Here is a 22,448-nt window from a genome sequence, read left to right on the forward strand (position 1 = left end):
TAAATACAGTTCCTTATGTTGTGACCCAACATTAAAATTATTTTCGTTGCTACTTCATAACTGTAATGTTGCTACTGTTACGAATCGTAATGTAAATATCTGATATGTAGGATGGTCTTAGGCGACCCCTGTGAAAAGGTCATTCAACTGCCAAAGGGGTCGCGACCCACAGGTTGAGAACCACTGCTTTAGAATGTTCCCAGAAACTTTTTCTCCTCTTGAGAATGCTTCTCTGTTCTTAGATTGTGTTTTGCTTATTTCATGATTAGCTTATCAACTCCCAGTCTCCCTTCAAATGTAAGTATTTTTACTTAAAAACAACAACCATAATATGATTTATTACAAAAACATGCAAAGAAAATGAAAATCCTCTACTAAAAAAAGCCCTATCGCGAATAGAAAAATGGCCAGTTTTCTATTTAATATAGGTTCTTTCAGACATTTTGATGCCTTTGTAAACCAGATGCTGGTGTGTGTGTGTTCATGCATACTGCAATGAAATCATATTCTTTAAGCTGATTTCTTCATTTAATATGTTATATATAGGTGATTGCTATGTCAGTATATCTGTATTCTAAAGGTGATGTAATTTTCCATTGTATGAATGAATGTACCATAATTTAGTTTAACCACACAACTATCAATGAACATTCAGGCTCCAATTTTTTCTATTGCTATTAAAATGAACATCCTTACATTAATCTTGTGCTATTTCCTTTTTATAATGAATTTTATTGAGGTAAAATTAGCATAAAGCGTATAGCCCAGTAAGTTTTGACAAATTTATAGATCCACATTATCACCACCACCATCAAGTTATAGGACATTTCCATCATCTCAGATGGTTTCCTTTTATCCCAAATTAATCCACTTTCATCCCTAGTGTCTGCAAATAGCTACTCTGTTTTCTATCATTATTGATTGACTAGAGGCCCGGTGCACGGAATTCGTGAACGGGGGAGGAGGGTTCCCTCAGTCCAGCCTGCATCCTCTCCAATCCAGGACATCCCTCTCACAATCCTGGACTGCTGGCTCCTAATCGCTCACCTGCCTGCCTGCCTGGTTGCTCCTAACTGCTCCCACTGCTGCCTGATCACCCCTCCCTGCCTCTGCGTGCTGGCCTGATCACCCCTAACTGCCCCCCCTGCCAGCCTAATCACCTCCAACTGCCCCCCCTGCCGGCCTGGTTGCCCCCAATTGCACCATCCTGCCAACCTGGTTGCCCCTAACTGCCCTCCATGCTGGGCTGGTTGCCCCCAACTGTCCCCCCCGCCAGCCTGGTCACCCCTCACAGCCCCACCGCTGGCCTGGTTGCCCCATGCAGCCTGCTGTTTAGTCGTTTGCTCATCCCTCACCCCCCTGCTGGCCTGGTCGCCCCACGCAGCCTGCTTGTTCAGTCATTTGGTCATCCCGCACTACTCCCCCTCCCCCCCCCAGCCTGGTTGTAGGCAGCGATCTTGTGAGGGTGTGAGGGTTAATTTGCATATTACCTCTTTATTTTATAGGATTGGTCTTCTCTATAGTTTTATATAAATGAAATTATATAGTTTGTATTCTTGTGTGTCTCACTTCTTGCAGTTACTGTAGTTTTAGATTCATCCATGTTCTGTGCATCAGTAGTTCTTTTTATTGCTGAGTTATATTCTATTATATAAATACTAGGGGCTCGATGCACGAAATTTGTGCACGGAGGGTGGGTCCCTTAGCCCGACCTGCACCCTCTCCAATCTGGGAACCCTCAGGGGAGCCCTCTCCAATCCGGGAGTTTCTGTCTGTCTTTGCAATCATATGAACGAATTGTCTGAGACCCCAACCCAGTTTGGTTTAGTGCTCACAGAATAATAGAGGTCTTTTTTTTTCTTTGCTCCATTGGTGGAGGAGATTTTCTAGAAGTTGCAGGATATCTTCCTTTCAATTTTTCCTAGACACTCTGACTTTACTTATGTCTCTCACCTTTGCTTTCCCTCCATCCTCCACCCGCAATAGTAACTTGCTCCAGGCCCACTTTGCTCTAGTGTCTAGGACAGGGGTGGGCAAACTTTTTGACTCAAGGGCCACAATGGGTTCTTAAACTGGACCGGAGGGCCGGAACAAAAGCATGGATGGAGTGTTTGTGTGAACTAATATAAATTCAAAGTAAACATCATTACATAAAATGGTACGGTCTTTTTTTTTTTTAGTTTTATTCATTTCAAATGGGCCGGATCTGGCCCGCGGGCCGTAGTTTGCCCACGGCTGGTCTAGGAGATCGTGCAACGCGTCTGCCACCAGAACTACAATTCCCAGCATTCCTGGTGCTCCCTGCGCTCTTGGTTTTCACTTCCAGTCCTGGGGCTGCAGAAACAAAAAGGCTAGGAACTTCAGCCACCCCTAGGCCGGGCTTATAGGACCAGACACTCAGGTGGCGTCACTGGGACCCCAGCTGCTCGGTGCCTGTGCGTGTAGACCCGGAGCAGCTGGGGGGCGAGAACGCCCCCCGGCCACTCAGTGCCTGTGCGTGTGCGCACTGCCCACAGGCCCTCCATCTTTGTTGGGTTAATTTGCATACTCACTCCTGATTGGCTGTGGGCATCATAGAGGGACAATCAGTTTACATATTTGTCTATTATTAGTATAGATATCACAGTTTGTTTATCCATTTACCTTTTTTTCTCATCCTCACCTGAGGAGTGAAGATATTTTTCCCATTAATTTTTAGAGAAAGAGGAAGGGCTGGGGGCAGGGGGTAAGAGAGAAAGAAACATCCATGTGAGAGAGACACATCGATTGGTTGCCTCCTGCTTGAGCCCTGACCAGGAGCCTGGAATTGAACCTGCAACTGAGGTACATGCCCTTGACAGGGAATTGAACTGAAGACTCTTCGTTCCAAGGCAGACACTCTAACCACTAAGCAAACTGGCCAGGGCTATCCATTTACCTTTTGAAGGACATTTGGGTTGTTTGGAGCTTTAGTCTAAAATGAATAAAGCTACTATGATCATTTACTTGAAAATCTTCTGGATGTATTTGCTTTCGTTTCTCATGGGTAAAAAAATCCTACCAGGGGAATTGGTGGTCATATGGTACTTTACAAAAAAGTGCCAAACCCTTCTAACGTTTTATCATTTGCATTTCTACCAGCAGTGGAATAATTTTAGTTGCTCTACTTTCTTCCCAACAATTGGTATCATCAGCCTTTTTTTTTTTAAATCCTTACCTGAAGATATGTTTTTATTGATTTTAGAGAGAGAGAAGAAGGGAGAGAGAGAGAGAGAGAGAGAGAGAGAGAGAGAAAGAAAGAGAGAAAGAAACATCGATCTGTTGCCTCCTGTGTGCTACCTGACTGGGGATTGAACCCACAGCCTAGTTATGGACCCTAACAGGGAATTGAACCTGAACCTTTTTGGTGTACAGGAAGGCACTCCAACCAATTGAGCCACCCAGCCAGGGCATCATCAGCCTTTTTAACATTAGCCACTCTAATAGTCATGTAGTGGTGTCTTCTTATGGTTTTAGTATGCATTTCCCTGACTTCTAGTGATGATGAGCATGTGTTTACTGGCTATTTGTATAATTTCTGTGGTAAAGTGCTTATTTATCTTTTGCCCATTAAAAAAATTGGGTTAGTTTCCTCATTATTATTGGGTTGTAAGAGTTTTTTTGTATATTCTTTTTAAAAAAAAATATATTTTATTGATTTTCCACAGAGAGGAAGGGAGAGAGATAGAGAGCCAGAAACATCGATGAGAGAGAAACATCGATCAGCTGCCTCCTGCACATCTCCTACTGGGGATGTGCCTGCAACCCAGGTACATGCCCCTGACCGGAATCGAACCTGGGACCCTTCAGTCTGCAGGCCGACACTCTATCCACTGAGCCAAACGGGTTTCGGCGTTGTATATTCTTGTATAATTGAAAGATCAATTCATTGCAGATGTTTTCTTCAATCTGTGACTTGTCTTTTTATTTTTTTAAACAGTGTTTGTCATACAGAAGTTTTTAATTTTGAAGAGGTCTAGCTTATTAATTTTTTGTATTGGTTTGTGTTTTTTTGTGTTCTAGATCTAAGAAACTTTTGTATACCTCAAGAGTCACAAAGATATCATATTATGCTTTCTTTTAGAAGCTTTATGATTTTGAGTTTTATATTTTGAGGTAGTTTTTTGTATTTGATGTGAGGTTAATTTTTTTCCAAATGAATATCAAGATACTACAGTGACATTTTTTGAAAAAGTGCCATTCTCTATTGAATTATCTTTAACTTTCTTGAAAACCATTTTTTTTTAATAAGTGTGTGGATCTGTTCTGGCCTTTCTGTTTTGTTCCATTGATCTGTATATCTATCCTCATGCTAATAATATGCTGTCTTGATTACTATAGCTTTGTAGTAAGTTTTGAAATTGGGTAGTGTAAGTCCTGTAACTCTTTTTTTCAAAATGCCTTTGGTAGTATTGGTCCTTCAATTTAACATACAAATTTTAGAGTAAGCGTGTCAGTTTTTGATTTTTTATTACATTTACATTGGCTCTTTGTAGATCAGTTTGGGAAGAATTGACATCAGTACATTTGGTCTTCAGATTCATATTTATTTAGATTTTCTTTCTCTTAGTAATGTTCTTTAGTTTTCACTGTACAAATCTTGTACACAACTTATTAAGTTTATTTTTCTAATGTAAAATGTATTTAAACAAGTTACATTTCCAGTTATTGTTAATGTAGAGAAACTAGAGGCCCGGTGCATGAATTCATGCACAGGTGAGGTCCCTCAGCCTGGCCAGCAATTGGGCCGATTGGGGCCATCTCACCCAGTCCCGACTGGGGCTGATCGGGGCTGGCTGGCCAGGAGGAGAGACTGCGGGAGGTTGGCCAGCTGCGGGAGGTTGGCTGTGGGAGCGCACTGACCACCAGGGGCAGCTCCTGCATTTAGCATCTGCCCTCTGGTGGTCAGTGCACATCATAGCAACCAGCCAAACATCCAGTCATTCGGTCACTTAGGCTTTTATATATATAGACAGATAGAATTTATATTTGAATTTGGATCTTTAGTCTTATGACCTTGCATATCAGTTTTAGGCTTTTTTGGTAGATTCCTTAGGATTTTTTGAATAAAGACAATTTCACTCTTCCTTTCTAATCCATATGCCTTTCATTCCCGCCCCCCCCCCCCCTTACCCAATTTATTTCACGTTCTAACCTGTAGTACAGTGTTGAATAGAATTGATAGAGCAGACATCCTTGTATTGCTCCTGACTTTATGGGAAAAGCTTTCAGTGTTTCACAATTATATGTAAGTTGTAGATGTACTTGAACAAATTGAGAATGTTCCTTTCTGTTCCTTTTGCTGAGAACTTTTTTCCTTTATAAATTAGTGTTTACTTTTGTCACATGCTTTTTCTACATATACTAGAGGCCTGGTGCAGGAAATTCGTGCCCGGGGCTGGGGGGCGTCCTTCAGCCTGGCCTGCATCCTCTTGCAATCTGGGACCCCTAGGGGGATGTCAGGCCTAAACTGGCAGTTGGACATCCCTCTCACAATTCAGGACGCTGCATGCACAGTGACCATGCTTTTCATACAGATGAAAGGCATCTTGCTGTTGTATGGGCAGCTACATTTTTTGCCCTGATTATAAAAAGTAGTACATAACATGATCCTTCTGAGGCAGTAGTACCATTTTCTCCATCTTATGGGTGGAAAAACTGAAGCAGAGAGAAGTAAAGTAATTGGCTTTGTCACACAGTTATGTGTCAGAATCAGGGCTGACCACAAAATGTGCAAGCCAGAGTCCATGCATATCATTGCTGCATCATCCTGTTTTTTCATTGTTAGAGTAGCCTTGCCAGGTTTTAATTTTTAAATCTAAGAGACTGTTCCCAATGTCTAGGATAGGGTCCCTAGGCCTGGCCGGGAATCAGGGTGATCTGTGGGGTGACTGGTGGGCGAGGCTATCGGAGGGCCCCCACTGACACCTGCCTTGGCTGGCGGCCTGGCGCCGCCCACTGGCCGGCCCTGCCCTGCCCCCCAATTGCCATCGGCAGTTGCCTCCCTGTCTGGGAGCAGACACTCCTGCATTGAGCATCTGCCCCCTGGTGGTCAGTGTGTGTCATATTGACTGGTCATTCTGCCGTTCGGTTGATTTGCATATTAGGGTTTTATTATATAGGATAGTTGATTCTTGAACAACATGGGTTTGAACTTTGTGGGTCTATTTATATGTGAAGTTTTTTCAATAAGTACACAGTTGGTCCTTTTTATTCCTGGGTTTCACCTCCACAGATTCAATGAACTGCAGATTGAAAATAGTATATTTTCAATATACTATTGGAACCAATATTTCACAGTTACCGAGGAACAACTGAAGTTTTGGGGGAGTCAAAAGTTATATACATTTTTTTATTTTAATTTTTTTCTTTATTGATTAAGGTATTACATATGTGTCCTTATCTCCCCCCATTCCCCTCCCTTCCTCCCACACTCCCACTCATGCCCTCACCCCCTGTTGTCTGTGTCCATTGGTTAGGCTTATATGCATGCATACAAGTCCTTTGGTTGATCTCTCCCCCTTACTCCCCTACCTTCCCTCTGAGGTTTGATGGTCTGATCAATGCTTCTATGTTGTACATTATATTCCACAATGAGTGAGGTCATGTGATATTTATCTTTCTCTGACTGGTTTATTTCGCTCAGCATAATGCTCTCCAGTTCCATCCATGCTGTTTCAAATGGTAAGAGTTCCTTCTTTTTTACCGCAGCATAGTATTCCATTGTGTAGATGTACCACAGTTTTTTAATCCACTCATCTGCTGATGGGCACTTAGGCTGTTTCCAAATCTTAGCTATGGTGAATTGTGCTGCTATGAACATAGGGGTGCACATATCCTTTCTGATTGGTGTTTCTAGTTTCTTGGGATATATTCCTAGAAGTGGGATCACTGGGTGTTAGGGGTGTTTTGGCCCCTGTAACCCCCATGTTGTTGAAGGGTCAACTGTTTTGAGATAAATATATAGGCTTTCTTTTTATTTTGTTAATATGGTGAATAACAGTGATTATTTTTCAAATGTTAAACCCTCCTTGCTTTGCTAGAATAAACTCCACTTGGTTATGATTTCTTTTTAAATATACTGCTGGATTAGATTTACTAATAATTTCTTAAAGATGTTTGAATCTAAAATAGTCTTACACAGTAAGTCCTTTTCCTCAATTTTCTGAAACAATTTGTGTAGATAGGCAAATGTCTGGTAAAATTAATGAAACCATTTGGGCCTAGGGTTTTAGTTGTAGCTTTAGTTTTGTGTTTTTGTTTTTTTTAAATGGGAAGATCTCAGATTGTGAATTCAGCATCTTTATAATAGATATAGAGCCATTCAGGTTTCGTATTTCTTTGGTTAATTTTTAAAGTTGTCTTTCAAGGAATTTGTCCATTTAACCTAAATTGTTTAATTTATTGGGATAAAATTGTTCAAAATATCACCTCATCATTCTTTTCATGTTTGTAGGATCTGTAGTCATGTCCTCTCTTTCATTCTTGATAATGGTAATTTGTGTTTTATCTCTAAATATTATTTTTGATTACTCTAGATAGAAGATTATTAATTTTATTGATTTTTTAAAAAAAGCTTTGAATTTGTGGATTTCTTTATATTTTAAAATTTTATTTCATTAGTTTCTGTTTTTCCTTACATGTGCTTACTGTGGGTTCACTTTGCTCTTTTACTTGTTGCTTGCAGTAGAAGCTTAGACCATAGATTTAAGACTATTCTTTTTTGACACATTTCCTTCTAAGCACTAATGTAGCTGCAAGCCCCAAATTTTGATATTTTGCTTTAAATTTCTTTTAGTTCAACATATTTTAAAACTTCTCTTGTAATATAGAAGTGTCTTCTTTAGTTTTAAATATTTGGGAACTTTCTAGCTATCTTTCTGTTAATGATCTCTACTTGACTTCTGTGTGGTTTTTGAATTTTAGGCAGTAACAGATGAAAGTGGGGAGGCTGGTGGGAATGGGAAAGGGTAAAATAGTACCCACTTGGTAGGTCCTCTCTCTATCCTTTATGACTCCTGAGGGGCTCTGAGCTACCTCTATGGCTTTTATGGTACATAGTCTGAAACCATTGCCATGGATCAGTGATGGCGAATCTATGACACGCGTGTCAGAGGTGACACGCGAACTCATTTTTTTGGTTGATTTTTCTTTGTTAAATGGCATTTAAATATATAAAATAAATATCAAAAATATAAGTCTTTGTCTTACTATGGTTGCAAATATCAAAAAACTTCTATATGTGACACGGCATCAGAGTTTAAATTAGGGTTTTTCAAAATGCTGACACGCCGAGCTCAAAAGGTTCGCCATCACTGCCATAGATTGTGCAGTAAATTTGGTTAGATGAAAATCATGCTAAGGTGAAGAAGGTATTTGGAGGAAAGCATTTAGTACAGTCATTGTTAAGTGGTTGTCTTGGAGTAAGCACTAAAAGAGATTCACTGTATAATTCAAATATCCAAATGAAACATTATTGGAAACATAAATTATGCATTGTAAATTGAGAATGAGTACCAAGAAGGAAAAAAACAGAGGTGTTTATCTAGTCCAGGTAAAAATATTTGGACCTATACACACTTTTCAGGAATACATAATCTCATTGTTTCTTAGAGATTGATATTTTTGCATAAATGATAAAATTTTATTATTTTCCTTAATGCACTTTCTACATTAAGGATAAAGCACTATAAAGTAGATAGTATGTTAAATAAGATATAATTATATAGGCCTATAATAAAATTGTTAGAACTAAGTAAAATGATAAAGTCAGTGACTGTTGTTATACCTGCAAATATCTTATGTAGGCATGGAGGTGATTCCTTACAACTGCCTAAATGCTTTCTTGTCATTTGGAGTAAAGATCAGAAAACTGTGGCCCATGCACCAAGCTTGGTTTTATATTTTTAAAGGTTGTAAGAAAAAATCAAGAAGAACTTGTGTCAGAGGCTGTATGGTCCACAAAGACTACTCTCTGGCCCTTTATAGGAAAAGTTTGCTGATTCGTGACTTAGAGTAGGAAACAATTCACATTTAAAAAGGGTTTGTTTCACCCTTACAGATCTCTTGAAAAAGGAAAGGATGATAACAGCGGCTGATAACACAGCATCTTTCTTATTCTTTATCTTTTTCAAGGGGCTAGCATCTGGTTTCAGAATCTTTCCTCTAAAGTTACCCATGTATATTTAAATGGTGGAACTTGGCATCAGCCTCTATTTGAGAAACTACCATTATGCAGAGAAGATTGATAATGATGAGTAAATGGTCCTTTTATTTTTCAAGAATAGTATTCTTTAGAATAATATCGTTTTAGATTTGGTTTTATACTATACACATATAGTAAACATTAATTTTGTAATATGTATCACATATTAGTGTTTTATATATATAGCTTAATTTTAAACCTTCTTCAAACCACTTAAGTATTGAATTATGTATGTGTAAATTAATTTTATGCTGACCTGTATATTCTTTGCAGGATGATTGTCTTTTGAAAGTATGGTATCCTATGACTGGATGGAAGTCTTCAATTATACCTCAGGATCATCACGAAGTGAAAAGGAGACAGGCATCTACCCAATTTTCCTTTGTTTATTTGGCACATCCTCGAACTGTGACAGGTTTTTCATGGCGTAAAACTAGCAAGTATATGCCCAGGTTAGATAAATGTATCATATAACTTCCATTTGTATACTTACATGTTTATAAAAATAATGAAAACAATGTTCTTTTTACTGCATTGACATGGTGGCAGTTAAGAGCATAGGCTCTGGTGTCAACTGCCTGAATTCAGATCCTGCTGCTATTGTTACTAGCTTCATGAACTTTTGACTAACATTTTTTTCTTTAATTTTTAAAAAATTGATATTTAGGGAGAGGAAGGGAGAGAGAGAGAGAGAGAGAGAGAGAGAGAGAGAGAGAGAGAGAGAAACATCAATGTGAGAGAAACATCGATCGTTTAGCTTCTGCACGTGCTCTCTGACTAGGGATTGAAACCACAACCTGGGTATGTGCCCTGATCAGGAATTGAGCCCCGCCACCTTTTTAAAAAATATATTTTTATTGCTCAGTGGATAGAGCGTTGGCCTGCGGACTGATGGGTCTCAGGTTTGGTTCCAATCAAGGGCACATGCCCAGGTTGAGAGCTCAATCCCCTGTCAGGGGCAAGCAGGAGGCAGCCAATCAATGATTCTCTCTCATCATTGCTGTTTCTATCTCTCTCTCCCGCTCCCTTCCTCTCTGAAATCAATAAAATATATTAAAAAAATTTTTATATATATATATATTTATTTATTGACTGCCACCATTTGGTGTATGGGACAATGCTCCAACCATCTGAGCCACACTGGTCAGGGCTACTAAATTTTTGAAGTTCTCTATGCCTCAGTTTTTCTCTCTGTAGAATAAGGGTAGTACCTACCTCAGGAGTTATTGTGAGACTACAATCTGTTAGTGTATGTGAATGCTTATTATAGGCCTTTGTGCATAGTATGTACTTAGTGTTAGCTGGTATTGTTAACAGCAGTAGTTGAGCATTCTAAGAAGGAAATGTTTGCAAGTAACAGGAAAGCACACATTGAGGGGAAATAAAACATAAATAAACTGCCAGTAATACACATGGTGGGGAAGCATGTCATATACAGTGAATCAAGTGGCCAGGTATTTCTTAGGGCTATCAGCAAGACCTTAAAGGATTTATTATTATAGGTTTTTCCTCATTGTTACAGCATGTTTCGAAAGTATTTAGAAGTTAAATAAACTACGAAACAGCTCATGCAAATGATTCCTGTATAATATACACAGTTCTATAAAAGCTTGCTTAGAAATCTGTATTTATTCTTGAAGGAGGGTTATTTCATCTGCTAAATATATCTGAAGTCTGTTTACAACTGATGGGAAATACAGCACACGTAGAGATGCTCAGTAAATGATAACATGGGGAATTTATACATTTTTGGAATCTGAATGAAAGGTTTATTCTTCTTAATTATTTGCATCTATTGAAAACATTTGAAAAACACTCTCCCTTTGAGATTCTATGTAAGCATTTTTTAAAAGGGAGAATTTTTTCGTTGTTCTTTCATGACAAAGTATTAAGTCACTTAAGCTGCTTGATGCTGTGACATTTTTGCTTATAATGGAAATTGATTTGTAATTTGAAATGATATTCTCTTTACAGTTTTATTGTGAAGATGCTTATTTTTTTACCTATTTATAATTATTTAGATTATAAGAAGGGTGTTGCAAAATGATGTAGCTGCTGCCCTAAGTCACATAGTTTAATTACTTTTAGTGATCTTTTATTATGGTCATTCTGTAATTTGTAATGATTAGGTTTTCTTTTGCTATTTGTTTTGTTTTGTTTGGAAGATATTAATGTTTCTCTAGAGCCTAGTTTTTAAAGCAGCACATGTGTAATCTGGCATTAACTTCGGTTTCCTTTGTCAAGACCATTTCCTAATTTTTGTGATGATCACAGCAATACTGTGTATGATTTCAAGCTAATTGACCACTTTTTTTCCCATACAGTGTGATTTTTAAAGCAATTGGAAGAATACTGTATTGTCACTTAGCTTAGCTGTTTGAGGCGTGATTTTAATGAATTAAGAAGAATGTCAGGGAAAGATAGCTTGTTCCTATTTTATGGTAATTGATTGCAGTTCTATATCCAACTTCCCACCCTGCAGGTATGAGCAGGTGATAAATGGGGTTTGATGAAAGTGTGAAATAGTGGAAATCCATTCCATTATTGGAAAAATAACTACCCATAAGTCATACTATTAGTTTGACACTAAAGTCATCTTCATATGTGAAGAGCCAAGTATTAATAGCCTTTAATTAATTGATGGTGTTGATATTCCAAGTTACCTTTGTTTATTTCTCATTGTCATTAGAGGTTCTGTCTGTAATGTGTTGTTAACTTCATGCCTTGATGGTGTCTGCCGGCTCTGGGCAGAAACCTTGTTACCAGAAGACTGTCTCTTGGGTGAGCAGATTTGTGAGACCACCACTTCCAGCATTGCCGGCAACCTTACTCATGCTGGGAAACACAAAGACAGAATACAACACGCTCTAGAGGTATTATATTGTTTAAGATGGTAAATGAATTTTAAAGATATGTGTGCCTATAAACTGAGATCAGATAATGCATATGGTATATGTAATGACAAAATTAATAGCAGAGAAATCTCACTTATTTTGTGCTTGTTAAATTACTCTTTATACCACTTAGAAATCAACTACAGATAGTAATGATCAGACATATAATCTAGGTAAATAATATAATTTTAATTCTTTCATTTTTTTTAAAAAATATATTTTATTGATTTTTCACAGAGAGGAAGGGAGAGAGATAGCTAGAAACATCGATGAGAGAGAAACACCGATCAGCTGCCTCCTGCACATCCTCTACTGGGGATGTGCCCGCAACCCAGGTACATGCCCTTGACCGGAATCGAACCCGGGACCCTTCAGTCCGCAGGCCGACGCTCCATCCACTGAGACAAACCGGTTCCGGCTTAATTCTTTCATTTTTAGTGTCAAATGTGAAAATCTACTGGAGTAAGCAGCTTTGATTAGTAAAACATCTAAATGTAGCTTTACTTTTTCTTGAAATTAGTCATAATTAAAAATATTTTGCTTGTTTCATGAGGGTTAAATTTTACTTTTATTGTTTTAATTTTTAAAATGACTTGATTCTTAAGAATAAAGTTATGATATTAGGTGTAAGTGAAGTGTGGAAAGTTTAATATTTTTCCAATACTTAAATGTAATACATATGAAATAGATGTGCTTTCTAAGAAATTAAATTATTTATAATATAGCGTAAACTGTTGTATCCATTGTGATTAGAGAATAAAATGAGAAAAACGCATTATTAGAAATTACCAGAAATTTATTTTAGTAAACTTAATTACTGATTTTCTTAATTTTTCATGTGACTGTTTTTATTACATAAAGAATATGTGCTTATTCTATAATTAGGTTATGAAAAGGAAAAATATGCAATTTGTAATGCCACTCTACCAGTTATGTGTATATGTGTACTTTTCTTTATTTACAAGATTGAGACCTATTTTAAAATAGTTTTATAACTTGCTTTTTAAATTTAATGTGTTACCTCTCTACATTGCTGATTATATATAAACTGGAGGCCTGATGCATGAAATTCGTGCAAGAGTAGGCCTCCGCAGCCGCGGTGGCTGACTGGATCCCTCCCTTGCAGCCACGGCGGCTACCTGGATCCCTCGATCCCGTGGCTGCAGCCCTGGCTTCGTCCAGAAGGTCATTTGGAAGGATGTCCGGTCTAATTAGCATATTATGCTTTTATTATTATAGATTGTACATTTCTATTAACACTCTAGTGGTTGCACAGACAAAATGGTTTGCTGTTTCAGCAAGCTAAACTATTACTTGGGTTTGGCTAAGGATGTTGTAGGTAAAAGTTTTATATAAAGTAGGCCTGCTCTGAAATGAGCTGTGATCGGGTGCTATTTATACGTTTTTTTCCTCAACATTTAAAGCATAAATGAAATTAAAAGCAAAAGTCAGAACAGTTAAAGTTACATTTGCTTTGATATTGATTTTCATTTAGTGGGAAAAGTGCTTAATTTATTTACTACATAGTTACAGTAATTTATACTTATGTAACATATTTTATCTTTTAATTATATATGAGCTTTTAGAGACTAAGAGATTTTAGACTTCTTTGTACTTAATATATTGTTTTATAAGTGTTCATTAAATTGAATTACTAACTGCTATCTATTTATCTATCTATCTATCTATCTATCTATCTAACTATATATATAAAAAGCTAGCAACTGGAATGCCATAACGACCAGATCGACCGGTTGCTATGATGCCCACTGCGGCCAGCCTCCCATGGCCGCTCCCCCGAGCTGGCCTTGTCCCTGATCGGCCTCTTCCACCCCGATCGACGGCAGGGGGGCTGGCCCCATCGATTGCCCCCCCGCACCCCAATAGGGGGCAGAGCTGGCCAGCCAACCTCCTTCAGCCCCTCCCCCTCACCTGGCCCCATCCCAGATCAGCCCCCCCACCCCGATCAGGGTCAGGACAAGCAGGCCAAGTGTCTGTGGCCCCTCCCGCTGGCTGGTCCCACCCGCAATGGGCCCTCACCAGCCCATTCAGCCTGCGGCCCCTCCCCCCAGCCAGCTCTGCCCCCGATCGGCCCCCCCACTCCAATCAGGGGCAGGGCTGGCTGGCCAACTACCTATGGCCCCTCTGCCAGGCCACTGGCCCTTGATAGGTCCCCACACCCCATTCAGGGGCAGGGCTGGCTGGCCCATAGCCCCTCCCCATGGCCAGCCCCACTCCTAATCGGCCCCCCCAATTGGGGGCGGGGCTCACTGGCCAATCGCCTGCGGCCCCTTCCCCCAGTTGGCCCGGCCCATATCGGGCCCTGATCGGGACGGGCCAGCCAGCCAACCTCACACCATCTCCTCTCCCCAAAAGGCCTGGCCCTGATCCACCCCCATTGGGGCCAAGCTGGCCAGACCCCACCAGTGCACAAATTCATGCATTGGGCCTCTAGTATAAAATAAAAGCAAAAATATAAGTAAACATGTATAATCTGTGGCTTGGCAAATTTTGCTACACTTTAATAATGTTAAAATTGCTTTTAATAGTAAAAGCCTAATTATCTGACTTACAAGTTATTTTGCTTTCTGAAATCCTTTCCTATGAAACTCCTAACTGCATTCCTAGGAGAAAATAAGCAGCCAGTATTACACCAGCTGTGCCAATCTAATTAAAACTAATGATAAATGTCAAAGATGGAGTGAAAATAATTTGATAAGCAGTGTGGAGCAGGAAGTCTCTAATACCCACCTTCACCCTATTGTCAAAGAAATAAGCAACTCCTTAGGAGGGAGACCAGAGGTGGAGGACACACATTAGAACTGATACTGTTTTCCATATGAAAAGAGAGAAGGGCTGTGGAAATTAAAAGAAAGGACAAGATGTGTTACTTTAATGGAGAAAGACTTGAGATGATGCTTCATTTTATTTGAGTGAATGTGAGGAACAATGGAAAAGAAGGGGAAATTATTATACAGCATGACAATATGACAAAATAAGGAAGTACTGTGAGGGTGAGTTATGGTATGGAGAAGAAATCATGCAGAGAATGAATGATAGGGACCCATGTCAAAATACTTCATATGATCCCGTATGTTAGTAGAGAATTTTTTCATATAGACATATCTCAATTTAAACAGATCTCATTGGTCACTATCATGAGGTCTTTCCTGGCTAGGTTCCCCTTGTTATTCTGTATTTTTGTACCCTCTTCTTTGTAATAGAGATCATAAAGTAGACTGTTTGACTGACTGTTTAGTTCTAAGTGAGACGTTCGGGGAGAAATATTCTTCCTGGTAGGAAGACTTGGAAAAAAAAATTTGTTAAATATATTTTTATTGATTTCAGAGAGGAAGGGAGAGGGAGAGATAGAATCATCAATGATGAGAATCATTGATCAGCTGCCTCCTACACGCCCCCTACTGGAGATTGAGCCCACAACTCATCATGTGCCCTTGACTGGAGTCGAACCTGGGACCCTTCATTCTGCAGGCTGATGCTCTATCCATTGAGCCAAACCAGTTAGGGCAAGACTTGGAAAACTTTTTTCCTCTTATGAACAGTAAATTTCATGTCAATACTGGGATATCCTGAAAAAACTAGACTCTGTACTCCAAATCTTAATAGGGGTTTTTATAGATAATATTAAGTATTTTTGAGCAGCTACTTCTGCCTTGAACTATAAAATATGCAAGAACTATGGAGACTACATTTTGAATTGTTCTACTGTAGTGGAGAGAGTTTCCTTTAAAATATCAGGTTTTACAGAGAAGAAAATCATAAAATCCTTAATAAAAAGTACTTAGATCGGCACTTACTAGACTTCTGAAAGTTGGATTTAACAATTATTTTTCTATTTTAGACAATACACCATTTGAAAAATTTAAGAAAAGGACAAAGGAGGTCTTCTGTTCTTGTAACTCACACTGAATTAATGCCTGATCAGATGACAACGCATGAAGTACAAAGACACATTTCCCATCATGCAAATGCACTGTGCCATTTTCACATTGCAGCGAGCATCAATCCTGCCACAGGTAAAGGACAGTAAAAGTTTTCTTTCTTATAAATATGCTGAAATAAGGTAAATAAATAAAAAAGTGAGACTACTTTTATAACCTGTTCTTTATGTTAATATTCCATTTTGTCTTAAATATAGATTATGTGATTCTCAGGGAATAACTTCAGGTAAGTATTTTGAGCACTTTTTTCTGTCTAGAATACAGCAAGGGTTCTCAGTAAAGTGAACTTTATTTGAACTTGGGAGCACAAGTGGTGGCAGCCTGGTTAATTACTGTGATTTATCCCCTTTTTATGTTTTCACTGTTATTCTTTCTACTCAACTCTTCTTTATAACGATCTAAATATATTTTTGAATACTTTTCCTTGTGTCTCAGCATGTCTTGTTTTCTACTTCCATAGACTTTCTTGTCTTACAAGAAAGAGCTGTCTAGGGAAAGATATTTTTTCCTTTAACCTTGATATTTTCTTTTTGCTTTTTTGTCCCATGTGGTTGAGAAGTATTTTGACGCAGGTCCAGTGTTGGCAAAAGCGTATTTGAAAGCTTTTCTTTAAGGGCATTGTTTTCTTTCTGCCTGAAAAACATATGAGAAGGCCTATACATTTCATTACATTGCAGGTAGAACTATAGTTATATAAAGTTGTAGTCATTTTAAAAAATATTTTTATTAATTTCACAGAGGAAGGGAGAGGGAGAGATAGAAACATCAATGATGAGAATCATTGATCGGTTGCCTCCTGCATGCCCCACACTAGGGATGGAGCCTGCAACCTGGGCACGTGCCCTGACTGGGAATTGAACCATGACCTCCTGGTTAATGGGTCGATGCTTAACCATTGAGCCACACCAGCCAGGCTAAATTTTTAACCTTTTAAAAAGAACCTTGCATTACTGTCATGAAGTTGTAACTTTAAGCAAAATGCAATTAGTGATAGTATGCAGTAAACTCAACGCATATTAGAAAGCTTGGCTTTTTAACTGTACACACTATTCTAATGAAATGGAATAAGATAGAAGGATTGTTCCCTGTGATAGATGATTTTCATATCACTTGAGTCTAAGGACTGCATATGTTCATCATTTTGAAAAAAATATCTAACATTATGCATTTGTAGTTAGTGTATGTAAATACAACGTAACATCTAGGGTGACCAAGTTGATTGCTAAATGCAAATAACTTTGTACTATAGGACTCTTCTCCACCTTTTTTTTTTCAGGAAAATTTTTGAACCCATAGTAAAGCCGAAAGCATAGTACAACAAATATCCATATACCCTTTACCCAAACTCATCAGTTACCATCTTATATGTATGCTTTTATTCTCCCTCTTCTGCCCATATATGTCTTTGCTCCCTCCTCCCACAGTTTTGGCTGAACCACTTGAAAGTAAAGTTGTCACTGACATTATCCTTCATTCCTAAATATTTTACAACATTACATAAATATTTCAAAATACGTCTTCTTAAAAAAGAGGAGTTTCTTCCCTAACCATAGTATGGTTATCACATGCAAGGAACATGGATAAAATAATATCATCAAATATATAGCTTATATTAACACTTGGAGTGGGGGAAACGAGTTAAGTCGGCTCGCGTGAATTGCGAGTACTCCGCGGGAGCCGTCTTAACTCGGTTCATATAGATTTGCGGTGGAGTGCGGGAAACGTGTAAACTCGGGCCGATTGTAACTGCGTATTACCAAATATTTGTTTGTTTGCCGTTCACAAAGATACCTACCTGCGTATGCGAACCGTTTCATACCCATTGGGGTAATAGGTATCATAAAAATCCCTGATTTTGCGCGGGAAACCTAAATAATTGCCCGCGCCATCTTATATTTTGGCGGGAAATTCACCCCACACCGAAGTGTTAAAGTCGATTCTTTTTTTTTAATGTTTTTGGTTTTATTTCTTAAAGTCAATTCTTTTTTTTAATGTATTTGATTGTTATTTATTTTTAAGCTCCTCTAAACTAGAATAGTCCCTCTGTCTCAGTTGTCAAAAATAGTCTCTCAGTCTCAAAAAAGTTATCTCTCATGTCTTGCAGTTGTTTGAGTATTTGTTCATGATAAGAGTTAGGTTAAACATTTTTAGCAAGAATACTACATAGGTACATATGGGAGGTACTGGTTTATAAGATTAATTTACAAGTCTTCTTTTACATGATTTGTTTTATTTTACTCAGAAAACCAGGACTGCCATCCAGGAATTGGCAAGAAAGAACAACATGGAGCTTATTTAACAAAGATATTTATTAATAGAACACTACTAGAATATTCTGTACTCTTATCTTTAGATTTTCTCTTTTTTTAAATAGAGGACAATGGTTTTTTTTCTTTCTGTTGAATAGATTATTTATAATGTACATTGGAATTAAAGAGATTAATTTTTTGAGTTATACTATTTTATATGAATAATTTATATCATGAATTTCAGTTACCTCAATTGGAGAAAACCTGATATACTTAGAATTTTGCCTGCCTTCCTGTGTTCTTCCTTGTCATTATTTCCCCCCAAATTTTTAGGAAAGTTTCAAATATTCAGAAAAGTTGGAAGAATAGTATGGTGAACACTCAGTTCTTCCTTTTTGATTCAACAATTGATACCATTTTGCAACAATTGCTTTATTCTGTTTGTATACACACACATATATGTTTATGTTTGTGTGAGCACATGGGTGTGGAATCATATATGTGGGCACGTGTATGTAAAATTTTTTTCTTTTAAAAAAAAAATCTTTGTTGTTAAAAGTATTACATAGTCCCCCTTTTTCCTGCATTGACCTCTCTAGTCTGTCCCTGCCCTCTGTGTAAATTTTTTTCTGAATCTTTTCAACATAAGTGACACATATCATGGTACATCACCAATATATACTTTAGCAAGTGTCTTCTAAGAATAAGGAAATTCTTTCACATAATCACAATATCATTATTATACTTAAGAAAATGAGAAGTAATTCCATAACCTCTAATATTCAGTTCATATTTAAATTTAAATTACTCCAGATATCTCAGCAATGTCTTTTATAGTTGCTTTTCTGTTTAGCTTTTTGTTCTTCGGTCCCCAAACCAGGATTCAATAAAGGTTTGTACATTTGGTGTATTTGATATTTAATTAGTAATTTAATTCCATATAAGTCTGTGTCATTAGTTCTTAATATTTATATTTATCATTAAATTCAGTTAAATTTTTTACAAATCCTGCTAGAGTTATGTTGACTTGTTTAGCTCTTTTTTCTGTGTAGGTATGGAATTGATCTTTATCAGCACTTACAGTATTTTTAAAACCATTAAAAATTCATATTGAAATCTTTTTTGTTTTCACAGATATTCCTAGTGCCTTGGTTGGCACTGTATTTAACATCGATGATGGAAATGGTGGCTTTGTGGTTCATTGGTTAAACAACAAGGAATTTCATTTTACATTATCTACTGAAATATTTATGCAGGAGTTACGAAAACTTTCTGAAAAGCAGGTAGATCATGAAAGCGATGCAGATAAAGAAGACGAGGAGCATTCACAGGAGGAAAGAGAGAGGGGTTTACATATGAAACTAGACCATGGTTAGTATCTTATATTCAGGTTTTTCTTTTTTTCAAAGTAACAACTCTTTGTGGTGCTACTTTTAGTTTGTAATTCTTTCTTTCTGCTCTCCTTCCTTTTGACTTTTCCATTCATTCAACAAATATTTACTGAGCATCATATGTTTTGTTATAATATATTGCTTTGAGTATTGTGTTATTTTGGAAGCCATATCACTTTTTAGGGAATAGATTTTGCTAATGGTTATAATGGTAGTCTGAATTAAATTTTGATTTTATCCAAAGTAAGAAGTATAGTAATTTTCCATTCAGACCAGAAAATAGTTTCCTTCTTTGCTTTTTTTCTTGACCATAATTTTGAAAAGGAACTTATAGTTTCTAAAGACGGTATGCTATTTATTTGCAGTCTAGTACATAAATGAATTTTTATAGTATTAGTAGTGTGTATTAAAACTTGTATGTATTGATTGATACAGTTATTTTCTGATTCAGAGTTATCCCTGGACAGAGAATCTGAGGCAGGTACAGGATCATCAGAACATGAAGATGGAGAACGAGAGGGAAGTCCTAGAACCTCTTCATGGTCTAGTGCACCAATGCCACTACCTACTGTGCTGCTTGATCGGAAGATTGAAATGCTGCTAACTGAATGGAATAAGAATCCTGACATGCTTTTTACTATACACCCTGTAGATGGTACCTTTCTAGTGTGGCACATAAAGTACTTGGATGAATATAATCCTGGAATATTTAGACAAGTCCAGGTATATTTTATTGACAAAACAATTAATACATTTTATATAACTATAAAAGGAAGCAGATTATATGCAGATTTAACAGGTTTTCAGAATTACTCAAAGATTTTTTAAAAAAATACATTTTTATTGATTTCAGAGAGAAAGGGAGACGGAGAGAGAGAGAGAAACATCAATGATGAGAGTGAATCATTGATTGGTTGCCTCCTGCACGCCGCCTACTGGGGATCAAGCCTGCTACCTGGGCATGTGCCCTTGATCAGAATTGAACCTGGGATCCTTTAGTCTGATGCTCTATATCCATTGAACTAAACCTGATAGGGCAAAGATTTTGTTTTTGATAAGCAACTGAGAAAAGAATACTTACATTGCAAGCTTGAATAGTTCAAAGTAAAATGAATTGGGCTTGAAATGTGATACTGAGTATTTGAATATAGGTATGTTGATATTTTTTGCAGTATTTTGAATAAAGTAAGAAATTACCCTAAAAATGTGATTCAGGATGAGCCCCCTCCTCTCACCCCCTGAGTATATTAACTAAGTCTAGCTAGCTTTATCTGTTATTTTTTTGAAGTTTAGATGTGGTTGTGGTCATTTATTTGTGTAGGTAAGGCACTTGAAATTTTTTTCCTTCAGTCTTCTCTTACACTATGACAGTGATGGCGAACCTTTTGAGCTGGGCGTGTCAGCATTTTGAAAAACCCCAACTTAACTCTGGTGCCGTGTCACATATAGAAAATTTTTGATATTTGCAACCATAGTAAAACAAAGACTTATATTTTTGGTATTTATTTCATATATTTAAATGCCATTTAACAAAGAAAAATCAACCAAAAAAATGAGTTCGCGTGTCACCTCTGACACGCGTGTCATAGGTTCGCCATCACTGGATTAGACCATAAAAAGTTGAAATTATAGTTTTTGCTAGGAAGCTTAGATTTGGCATTTTGAAAATAGAAAATTTTTGGAAGACTTTGAGAGGAGGCGCAGACTACTTACACTTAATCATGTTCTTGTGTTTTTCAGGTTTCTTTTTCTTCTCGGATTCCTGTTGCATTTCCTTCTGGTGATGCAAGCTCTCTTAGTAAAAATATCATGATGTATGCCTGCATAAATGCTACAAAAGAGTCTCACCCCACTCTGCTATACCAAGACATGATGGCTGTAGGCAGTCCTCACAGATCACAGTCACACTATAGATCACACAATACAAATATGAACATTCTAGCGCCCACAGTAATGATGGTCTCTAAACACATAGATGGTTCTTTAAATCAGTGGGCAGTCACTTTTGCTGATAAGTCTGCTTTTACCACTGTTCTAACTGTATCTCACAAATTTAGATATTGTGGTCATCGATTTCACCTCAATGACCTGGCATGTCATTCAGTTTTACCACTGTTATTGACATCATCTCATCATAATGCTTTGTTGACTCCTGACTCAGATTGTCAATGGGACTCAGTCAATAAATTGAGTAGGATAATGGATCCTGTAAAACATACAAAAGGTTCTTCGAAACAACCTCTTAGAAATGCAGCCACTCGTACATTTCATGACCCAAATGCAATCTACAGTGAACTTATTCTATGGCGTGTAGACCCAATAGGACCTTTGTCATACACTGGAGGAGTATCAGAATTGGCTCGAATTAACTCTTTACATACTTCAGCCTTCTCTAATGTAGCTTGGCTTCCAACTCTGATTCCCAGCTATTGTCTTGGTAAGTTCATTTTAATTGTGAACTTAATAAAAGCATTAAACTGTTATTTGTTATCCACCAACTGGTTTATACTTGTCATTATTAGGGGGATTTTAAATAAGTATTCAGAATGTAGGGATCAGACTTATGTTTAGAATTTCTAGACATTTGTTTTTAATCTTTTCCCTCTCATAATCAAGTTTCTCTTGAAATTTTTTGCCAGTAATTTTTTATCCATTTATTATATGTGCTTAATTACGATCTTGACCATGATTATGCCTAAAAAGAAAAGTATGAATATTGTTTCTCATAC

The 22,448-nt window shown here is 37.5% G+C and overlaps 1 protein-coding gene across 3 annotated transcripts in view; it reads left to right on the forward strand.

The window, feature by feature from the left end:
* The window catches only part of DMXL2 (Dmx like 2), a 156,388-nt gene that overhangs the window by 54,173 nt on the left and 79,767 nt on the right, over window positions 1-22,448 (forward strand). For all 3 annotated transcript variants that reach the window (XM_070422857.1, XM_070422866.1, XM_070422876.1), the window contains exons 7-12: window positions 9,497-9,675; window positions 11,913-12,096; window positions 15,980-16,154; window positions 19,463-19,699; window positions 20,171-20,442; window positions 21,460-22,156. In XM_070422857.1, coding sequence (XP_070278958.1) covers window positions 9,497-9,675; window positions 11,913-12,096; window positions 15,980-16,154; window positions 19,463-19,699; window positions 20,171-20,442; window positions 21,460-22,156 — 1,744 coding nt within the window. The remainder of the gene's footprint in view (window positions 1-9,496; window positions 9,676-11,912; window positions 12,097-15,979; window positions 16,155-19,462; window positions 19,700-20,170; window positions 20,443-21,459; window positions 22,157-22,448) is intronic.

Source organism: Myotis yumanensis, unplaced genomic scaffold (assembly GCF_028538775.1).
Source record: "Myotis yumanensis isolate MYYU_CA2020_CCGP unplaced genomic scaffold, mMyoYum1.0.hap1 SCAF_1, whole genome shotgun sequence".
In the NCBI taxonomy this organism is placed as follows: Eukaryota; Metazoa; Chordata; class Mammalia; order Chiroptera; family Vespertilionidae; genus Myotis; species Myotis yumanensis.